Source organism: Centropristis striata, chromosome 3, assembly GCF_030273125.1.
Source record: "Centropristis striata isolate RG_2023a ecotype Rhode Island chromosome 3, C.striata_1.0, whole genome shotgun sequence".
Classification (NCBI taxonomy): Eukaryota; Metazoa; Chordata; class Actinopteri; order Perciformes; family Serranidae; genus Centropristis; species Centropristis striata.
Genome location: NC_081519.1, coordinates 14,662,699 through 14,673,312, shown reverse-complemented (window position 1 = coordinate 14,673,312; position 10,614 = coordinate 14,662,699). Strand labels below are relative to the sequence as shown.

General features: G+C 38.4%; 2 protein-coding genes across 3 annotated transcripts in view; both read right to left on the bottom strand.

The window, feature by feature from the left end:
• Nucleotides 1-3,826: 3,826 nt before the first annotated feature.
• LOC131962325 (transmembrane protein 233-like) lies at nucleotides 3,827-5,144 on the bottom strand. The gene is made up of 2 exons (XM_059327318.1): nucleotides 4,959-5,144; nucleotides 3,827-4,054 (listed from the first exon to the last, which is right to left on the bottom strand). The coding sequence occupies exons 1-2, from the start codon at nucleotides 5,142-5,144 to the stop codon at nucleotides 3,827-3,829; spliced, it is 414 nt and encodes a 137-aa protein (XP_059183301.1).
• A 2,163-nt stretch (nucleotides 5,145-7,307) lies between these two features.
• The window catches only part of LOC131968270 (RNA-binding protein Musashi homolog 1-like), a 29,009-nt gene continuing 25,702 nt past the window's right edge, over nucleotides 7,308-10,614 (bottom strand). For both annotated transcript variants that reach the window (XM_059329069.1, XM_059329070.1), the window contains 3 exons: nucleotides 10,131-10,190; nucleotides 9,780-9,934; nucleotides 7,308-9,667 (listed from right to left, as the gene is read on the bottom strand). In XM_059329069.1, coding sequence (XP_059185052.1) covers nucleotides 9,626-9,667; nucleotides 9,780-9,934; nucleotides 10,131-10,190 — 257 coding nt within the window. In that variant the 3' untranslated portion in view covers nucleotides 7,308-9,625. The remainder of the gene's footprint in view (nucleotides 9,668-9,779; nucleotides 9,935-10,130; nucleotides 10,191-10,614) is intronic.

Sequence of the window (10,614 nt, the reverse complement as noted above, 5' to 3'; positions counted from 1 at the left end):
ATATAACTCTAATGACCATATTGACGCTAACACAATACTCTGCATATGAATTGGGTTGCCGTGAAGAACTCACAGGTAATTGTGAAAATTCAGCATTTCCCTGCAGGTCTACGGAGCGTTTTAGCTTCTTTTAGCTCACTGTTGTGTTTCACTCCCTCAACTCTCATCAGCACCAGGGAAAGCTCAGCACCAAACAGGCAGACACAGCTAGCAGATATGTGATATAGATAGTGGAGCATGTAGCAGCTAAAGAGCTACATATTTCTTTTAGGAGCTGGTGGAGAACAAAAACTGAGCTTAAAGTTGAGTGAATATTGGACTTTTTGGCGGCCACAAATATGCTCCAAATGATTGATAATTCCGCTCCATATCAGCTGGATGTGTCAATATACAAGATTTGCAAACATATTTCTCATGCCAATTCTAGCAGCTGATAGGAATGTAATTTAGGTGAATCAAATAAATGAATAGATATCTATTAGATAAATAGCCTTTTCAAAGGATTACTTTTATTTATTTTTAGCTAGCAATAAATGTTGCATAAAGAAAGAAACGCCCCCTGAAATGTGGTGAGAAACATCAAAATAACCGTTTAGTTTTGTGACTTATCAGGTACCTAAATGCGTGTTTGTGTTTCCCTGCCTGCTCTGCATCATTCCCACAGTTATCCTCTTTCATGTATTCAAACTGGATCAAACTGCTGTTCCCTGGGAGGAATGTGTCATGGGATATGTACGCACTGAGGCTCTATCTTGTGCTAATGGAAGCAGCTGCTTTGAGTGGCCTATTTATGAGCACTTCATGTGAGTCATGAAGTGCTCTCCAAATGTATTGGCCATAGTGCTGCTAGCAAACACAACAGCACAGCTCCAGGTGAGCTGATTCTGTGAATGCAAACTGGGAGAGAATATAATTCATTATTCTGGTATGGAAGGCAAACCACAGCTGTCTCACAGAGCTAGAAATCAGAATGGCTTTAATGTGGCATGAAAATTTTTAATTAATTTTGTTTGTGTGGATTTTCAAATACAAAGGAGCTTCATTATATCGTAAGGTAATCAGTTTCCTGTCACAAAGTCTACCTTGATCCCTAGATAATCTTACTAAGTGCTTTCAAGTCGCCCAATCCCTGCACTTATTTCATTTTTCATCGTGTTCTCTCGAGTTTTCCTTTGGTGTGACATCAAAGAGGTGGCACTACAAACACACTGCATTTCTCTCTCAAGTAATGGGAGATAATAGTACAAGATTACTGCCAAAACTGATTTGTCCAAATGCATTAGAATAACAGCTGAAACTTGGCAGCAGACCAAATACATCAGAGGCTTTGAATAACACCTGCATACAAAACATTGGTTTGATGGGAAAAGGTGCATACTGCAAATTAAAAATGAAAACGAAAACAGTTCATTTTTACATTATTATGTTTGCAGTATGTAGGAGGTCATTTGTCTGTCCATGAAGGTCATTGTTACCCCATGACGAGCTGTAGTGGAAGTTAATGTATGAACACAGCCTGAAAGCAAAAAAAATACACTGGACAAGATTGAATTGGACACAAAGATCAGGAGCTTTCTGCTTGAGTCCATCTGAATCATCACTTTATTCCCTCCCACCTTTTATGACACTTTTCATATGTTTCAGATTGTTCCCAACAGGGTCAGCTCTGCTTGACCACGTGACTTGCTGGAAATCCTGCAGCACAGATGGGAAATCTTCTATATTTAGTTGGGGATATACTATGACATATCAAACTACAAAGAAATTTCCCAGCAGTGCAGGGTGTACTTTAAGGTTCAAGGGAGGTTTCTAAGTTAACTAGGGTGAAAAGAAATATTTCAAATATGTCAATAAGTCTGTTTCTGTAAATAATTTAAATAAAAATAATAATTAAAAACATAATTTAAACATTAAGAAGAAAGGTAGATTGTGAGAGTTCAATCGGCAACAGGTGGAGACAATTTCAAAGACATGGAATATGATCTTGTGGTTTGTGTTTACTTTTATATGATAGCTTTAATCCCAAATTTAGCACAGGCTGAGACCTTGTCATAGCTCGTTAGTACACACAGGAAACAGTGTGGTACCAGTCAGATAACATAACAGCAGAAATAGTCTAATTTAGTCTTTACAAGATGCCGTCTATCAAACGTGAAATATTCCCTGCTGTCACCAACAAGGGTGAAATTGTTGTTGAAAAGTATGTTAGAGACAAATTTGAAAAAAATAAAATAAAATTGAAGCCACAAAGGATAAAATACTTTTAATCCCAGGTATTGGTCAAACTCCAAAACCACTGGATCCTACAGTATTTTTCCCATATTGCAATTAAGTTAAGTAGCTTCTCTCATTCGACCCTTGCTGACTTGTAAATGCCCACATCTTTCAAACCACAGTCCCAAGTTTGTAAAGCAGTTTCTCTGTTATAAATCTAAAATTTCAAGCCAAATAGCCGAATATGAGATGACATCATCACGGTTATTTTCTATACTCTGGAGTGAGACTTCATCATGTTAGCCTGGTAAGACCATCCTGTAACCTGAGCTCAATATTCCTGTTGGTTCTCCGTGATAATCTGGCCTCCCACCTATTCCTCTTCATTTCAAGAAATTAAGATATAGCCGGGCATATCAGAGATCAAACCATAGTTTACAACATAAACAACCAATAAGGGGTTGTGTTGATGATGATGATGATGATGATGATGACGACGACGATGATGACGTAATATACAGGCTGCTTGCCAAACAGTAATGGCAGCTCTCAGAAGAACCATCACTTATGCTAGCTTTAATTGAGAAAAAGTAGATATAACTGCAGTTACTGCTGAAATAGATGCAATAACAACTTTAAAATGAACAGTGTGAACTTAGAGAGTTTATCTGAGGCATAGATATTTTCGCAGTTCTGCCAGCTGGATGTGGAATAGGTTTAGTAATTAGCTAAAATGCTAACTTTTATCCATGGTGCTTATCCTATGTAGCAATATTTGTATTCCTAGTGGGTGAAGGCATGACCCATCCTCCACCACCCCTGCCTTCACCCACCTAGGATATAAAATATCACCTCCAATGTATGCACTCAACAGTGCGACATGATGATGTCATTAAAGCAAACAGAAACATTAAATCCTAAGCCGCACTGTACATACCAAGTTATTTTATTAATATTACCAATGACAGACACTTTATAATAACAATGAATATAAATATTGTAACACAAAGACAACAATGGCATTACTGAATATAGTTTAATAAATAAAGCTTAAGAACATCAAAGTATCGGCAGAATTAACAGTGGTTATTATTGTTACTTTTTATATTGGAATATCATATTAACAGAATTTGTTATTGTTATGGATAAAATCATTAGTGTGATTAAGCTATAATCATCTTCTAGGTGTAGTTTTCTGAGTAAAAAACGTAACCACCAGTAAAAATACTTTATTATGTTTTTCTACACTGGGGTCACAGCCTAACAAAAAACTTGCTGTAAACCATGGATTCTCTTTACATTTGTACAAAGCTGCCTTTTTAGTTCAAAACATCTGAAATGTACACATTCACCAGATTTTATAATCCTTGATTCTTCATAAGAAGAACAGTAAACACGAGAGGAAGTGATGTACATATTGAAGTAAATATGATGCGAGACATTGTCCTTTCTTTGGCAGATGGTACCTGAGTCCATCATCATCCACAGGTTTCTGTTCAACTGTCTTATTCTTCATCTCCTACTTCTCTCCACTTCGGCAACACTAAAAATCCATCTGGAACACAAACAGAAGTTAATTAAACAACTCATATATTAAAGTACATCTTTTAAATTACAGGTAGTGGTGGATCTCACACAGGGTACACATAGCTTTATAGATATAATAACCACATGGCAATGTCACACAATAGCTACAGTCTCTTACAGCGGTTAAATGAACGGCGCAGATGATAGCGATGATCAGAAGTCCGATGATGATGGAGGCAATGGCGACATAGAGAGCGTTCCTGCCCAGCCGCCTCGACCCATCGTAGTCACCACGATCATAGCTGTTCCTGGACTGAGAGCAATAATTCACAGTTACACATAAAATATTTGAGGATTTTACTTTAAAAACTGTGACGTAAACAAACCAGCTGAGTATTTCATCAGTCCCAGGAATAACAAAAAAGCAGATTGATGCCTTTAATGTAGGATTTTTTGATAATTAGTTTAGACTAAACACATTTTGAAGGCCTGTTTGGACATGGTTATATGGTTCAATGGCTAGATAGTACAGGTGCATCTCAATAAATTAGAATATCATTGAAAAGTCCATTTCAAGTAGTTCAAGTCAAATAGCCCCAAGCAAGTATTGAGAGCATATAGATGGACATACTTTTCAGAGGCTAACATTTCCATATCAAACGTACTTTTTAAAATTGGTCTTTTGTAATATTAAATTTTTTTGAGACACTGAATTTTAGATCTTCATTAAATGTAAGTCATAATCATTATAATTAGAAAAAAAAATAAGACATGAAATGTTTCATTCTGTGTGTAATGGATATATATAATTTGTTATTTCCACTTTTTGAATTGAATTACTGACATAAATAAACTATTCTTATTTATTGAGATGCACCTGTATACTTGCAACACTTAGAAGGCCTGTAGACAGTCCAGAAACATAATAAAGTGTTAACAGTCTGGTTTGCAGTTTGGGCACTAACTGAATGTTTGTATCATCATGGAAATGTAGTTTCATTTTCCAAACTGGAAGATCAAGGAGGTTGGTTTGACGGGCAGAACAGGTGTGTGTGACTCACAACCACACACGTCAGAACACTGTGTCACTGACACACATTAAACATCTTTAAGACAAAACAAATGTACACTCTATCCGAAACATTTTTCCTTAAAGATAAACAGCTGTACATCTGCATACTGTAAAATAACATGTATTAAAGAGATGCCTGGCTTACCATGATAGAGAAGACTAGGGCCACAATATTGACGGGGTATGCAGGACAAAAGCAGGTGAAAATAGTCAAACAAAGGTAGTTGTGGAGCGGAGGTGGAGGTTTCTGTTCCTCTATAGAACCGCGGTCGAAAAATACACTCCCACTCATGGAATTTTTATCCTGTGTATTAAGCACTCCAAGAGCCATTGCACCTGACAGAAATGACACACAGTCCGGGGGTGAAAAACACCCAAATTAGAAACGGTGAAATGTTGCAAATAAACAGAATCTGAAAGCACAGAAATCCAACTTGACGAGCTCAAGTCCAAGTTTTAACTTGAAAATGTTTGAAGCCAGAAGTTCACATGTCCTGTTGATAAGTCTGATGTGTTGAGGGGTGGTTGTAGTCCGATTTTAAAGCTGAAAAAAATGAGGTTTGTGGGGAGAGAGGGAGCAGGAGAGAGGTGGGAGAAGATCACTAACCCTGCTGGCCCTCATCCAGGACACTGCCCTGACACCAAGTGTGAGGGACCAGACTGGCACCTCACACAAACACACAGCATGCTGATACATGAAAAATGATCCCTGTCAACAGTTCTGTCACATGAATGTTGTTAACACAGTACATTTACAGTACACAGGGACCAGAAATTCTGCTGTAGCACGTAGCCCTCTCTGGATCTGTCACAGTTCAATTTAAAACTGAACTGACTAAAAAATTTCAGGGTGCACATTCACTGCCTCATATTTTAACTGTTCACGCTAAAACATTGTTCCAGAAGGAAAACCAATTAGGGACTTATAAAAGTCTTAATTTTATACATATACATTACATTATTATTTTATACATTTAGATATACAACCTTTTTACTTGCCTATCCCTGAGTGTCAAGTTGTTATAATATCAAGACAGCATTTCAACAGTAAACTAAAGAAAAAGTCCCACATGAAAGTTGTCTTTTTTTAGTTAGTTAACTTAGTTTTAGTTAGTTTTCTTCGCAATCAGTGTTCTTATTGGCGGCCAGGTTGTTTTTTTTTTTGCAACCCCCGATTTTGCGCATTGTCAATGTTTGGATACAAATAATTAATGCACAATGACTAATTTTCTGCCACTAGGAGTCGCTCAATCAAAACAATAACAAATGATGGAATTTCAATATAGTCATGGTAGCACCAGCAGTGTCAGCTTCTGTTTCTTAGGGTGCCTTCAATGTTCATTCTGGAGGTTTAATCAGAGACAAAAATTTTCGCAGATGTCTCTTACTCTTCTAAACAAACATACCTGGTGATTTAAATTGATAAAAACACTGATTAGAGCAGTTTCACTTTAAAAACACTGTTGTTGTTCAGTGGCCAAAAGAGGGAACTGCTCATTGAGCGTAGACGACCCAATGGTCTGAAAATACACACTGGATTCAAGTGACAGCCAACATGCCTCTTAAAAATAATTATGTTACAATGCTGGTTAGGCTTAGTCACAAAAAATGACTCGGTTAAATCTGGAGAAAGATCAGATCTTTTTTTGATGGACGTCACTGAACATGGGACACCCTGCAGGAAGCAAACAAACTTTAATTGTTTTTTTGTTTAATTGTTTCTTTTACTGAACACTTAATGTGCGTCTCCTTGATCTTCAAGGCAGAGGCATCAGAGGCATGTAAGCCATGAGAAAAGCTGTCAGCGGGGCCACAAAGGGACAAGGTTAGACAGGAAAGCTTATGACATAACTGTCAAGTGTTTTGAGGCAACTCCACTTTAATTATAGCATCATTTAAATAAGTCTGATGGCCAGTTGTTGTTTGAATAAAAAAAAGCCTGGTGAAAACTAGTGTTGATTAGGTGTTTTTTGACCAATCATTTGTTCTAGTGGTTTCAGGCCAAACACAAAGAGCAAATTGTTGTAGAGTGGCATGAAAAGCTGACTAGGATTCTGGACTGAATACATCAGTGGAAATTAACATAATTAAACTGATATCCTCATCCTTACTGATGTTGCCATGCTTGAGGTATTTTTACTGAAGTCCTATCCTGAAATTATCACTTTTAATAGAGTATATTTTAATAGAGTTTTTAATTCAGAGATGCAAACAATTCACTTCTATATTCTAAATGTCAGAGACATAACTACAGCTTTCCTTCAATGCCAGATTCACATTGAACATGCGTTGTGGAGGTCAAAATATTTTCGGTCAAATTTTAATTTAGTTGAACTAAATTCACCAGAAAACTACAGTGTTCCACTTTTGGTGTAAGAACCGTGAATTCGCCTGGAGAAGAATGTCTTTTTTTCACCAGCCCTCACTTTAGTGATGAAATGTCCAATGTTCATTTATAGTTAACTGTATCATAAAAAAAACAGTCACAATCAAATGCTTTAGAATAATTTATTAGGATTTTAAAATTGAAATTATCAGAAAAATAAAACAAAGAAAAAAAGAAAAGCATTGCTGTAAAGCTTGGCGGGGGACAGCCCAAATCTTTTACTTTAACTGAGCTCATGTCGAGCTACAAGCTCCATTCAAAGCATTGGCCCTTTTCCTTACATCAGCACAACAAAAGACATCATTAAAATCAATATACAAGGGGAACAAGATCTCAAAACAGAAAAATATAGTTTCTTTTTTTTTTTCTGAAAATAAGTCTTAATGCCGCAGAATTATCCACACGTCGTCTGCTATTACCAATAATAGTACTATTTTCATTTGTAAGGTAAAAAATAACTTATTGCTTTATTGTAAGTTAAAAAGTTACAGTGTTGGTGTCCAGCAGTAGTTTTATGTCGTGTCCCAGGCGGTCTGACAGAGGAGCTACTGGCTGGGTCAGGAAGTTTTCTGCTGTGCTGAACATCAAACAGGCTGCAGCAAGAAAGCTGAACAAACAGCCGACTTGTTTTTGCAAACATTGAGTTTGTTCCAGCTTTTTGACTTTTCCTGCCAGCCAGTGTTGTCTGTACTGAGGTCCTGTATCAGAGCCGACTGGGAGCGAGACCCTGTTCCATTTCTGGTTCCCTGCCCAAAACCCCCTCTGTTCACCACTACACGGAGCAGCAACTGTATTATAATAAACAATAATAGGTTGTTCCAGAGGAGCACAAATTTATTAAACCTAAATATGAAATGGGAGGGAGGCGAGGGAGAGGAGCAGATGAGCCACAATGGAACAGGGCGATCTTTTTTTTTCAGTACCAAAACAAAAAGGCAATCGAAATGCTCCTTCGTTGCCAAAAGTAGTTCCATATTACACCTTGATGTATGCGCACAAACACTCACTCACACACACTCAGACGCAATCACATGCACCTTCAATAGCGATAAGAGGACAGAACATGATTGTGATGTTTACAATTGCTTCTCTGAGAATGTCCTTCATTTGTTTCCACGGTGAGAGAGCACCGCATAAAAGAATTCTTTTTAAAAAAAGAAAACAACAAAAAACATTAAGAAGTGAATCGCGCAAAAATATATATATAATATTTTCAAAAAAGAGGAAGTCAAGTCAACCCCCGATCCCGTGAACCCCTGATTTTTCTCCTGTTTAAGGTTGTGATTCTTCCGTAATTCGTCATCGTAGTCTGAAGTTATTGTGAAGATGCAAGAAATATTTATCATCATGGTGTGAGAATTATTGTAAAGTTGCTTTTTCAAGAAGCAAACGTGAAGTGATGAGTTTGTGACAAAACTGTTTTTTAACTGAACGAACGTGCCAGTGAAACTCCTGGAAGTTTTATTTCAACAGCTATCGACGACAGCGCTGCGCTGGAGCCTCACTGGAGCCAACTGGCCAACAACGTACACATGTACCATATGCATACTGATAAAAAGTAGTGAGATGACCACACATAGTAGTAGATGACAGCTAATCAAGTAGCTGTTAACCCTTTCCAAACCAACCAATGGCATGCGAGCCGGTTCAGTAACCCCGCCGCCCCCCCTCACCCCGACGTCTATGTACAATATCTTACAGGAAGACATAAAAACATTGCTTTAAAACTAATTACAGAATAAAATACCTTACAGATTATCATTATTATGTCAATATTAATAACAATATTACAAAGGTTTTGTTTTTTAAAGACTACCAAAATATACATTTTAGTTTTGTTTTTTTTCATGTTTCCGTGATGCTTGAGTTAAAAAGAGGACTTTGTTGGATTTTGTTCTTCCTTTGTTAAAAACGTTTTTTTTCAGACAAAGACCCATCTCGCACGGCTTTTTCTTTCTCTGTTCACATCAGTAACGGCTTTGAAGGATTTCATGATGAAATGACGTATCACATTGAAATAAAATAATAATAATAAAAAAACTTAAAATAGTCCTCTGTGACTTTGCCAAAGGTGACAAACGTTCCCTCAGAGATTTCTTCTTTTTTTTTTTTTGCAGTTTTTTTTCTCAGCTTCAAAAGAAAATAATGGATGACGGACGGGGGGGGGGGGGTCTAGTTATTACACTACATGAGGACAAAAGAGGAGAGACGGGGGACGTTATGTTGAAGTGAGATTAGTACAGCAAAACAGAGTTCAGGATTTTTAAAAAGATATTCAGTCGGTGGGTCGAGCCACAGGGAGCCAGGAGAGCCTGGTATAGAGCCTGTGGCCAGCCAATCAGGTTGTGCCTTCAGAGGGCAGCCAGCATTTTGATTGGCTCATCAGCAGAAGAGAGGCCCTCCCGTCTTCAGTGACCTGAGTCTTCTCAGTGGTAGCCATTAGTGAACGCAGTAGCAATCAGAGGCCCCTGGGGATACACAGACAGCGGATAGACTTTCTATTAGATTTGTGAATAATACGTGCATCCATGCATGAGCTGAAGTGTGTGTGTGCGTGTCAGAGGGGGGCATGTGACCTACCCCTAGACCGTGGCCAAACCCTGTGCTGGGGGCGGGGCTGGCGGCGCTGATGTAGCTGCTGACTCCTGAGTCCTGGTTGGCTGCAGCATACAGGTCAGCCATTGGTCCAGGGCTGCTGGTGCCCAGGAAACCAGCTGTGCGTGAAGGGGTGGAGCCTGAGAGACAGAGGAGACAAGTCAGGCTTCAACACTAGAGGGCTACACACACACACACACACACACACACACACACACACGTCTAAAAATACTCTTTTATTTGTCCAAGCAGAACATTTTACACACATTCTACCTAAGGCAAGTATATGCAAAAGTACACCCAGTCTTTGTCTCAGCATCTGTCACACACACATACCTCTAACTACTGCTGCTGCTGCGGCTGCTGCCATTGGTCCATATGCAGTCAGGGGAATGGCTGAGGGTTGCAAGCAGACCACATTTTTTTGCTTTGTTATTGTGATTCGCTCTCATATCAGATCATGAGTCACACTCTACAGCTCCGACACTTCACATCTGCGCGAACATCTGCCATCTGATTTAAATCCAGCCGGTGAAAGGGGGCAAAAATCCAAACAACAACTGCACATGACATGCAATAAATTCAGACTTAAAGCTTTTTAAATAAGGAGCAAAATAATGCTCATGATAAAAACAAGGACAATGACAGTTCAAGTACAACTCAGAGCCACTAGATGGCAGCATAAAGACAGAGCTAGTTGTAGATGCAAAGGCCATTTACACAAAACATCCTAAGGCTAAAAGTAGCTTCTAAACCAGCTGAACAAGGAGAAAATTCCTTAAAAAAATATGAGTGTGAGAGAAGTTGGAGGCAGTCCAGA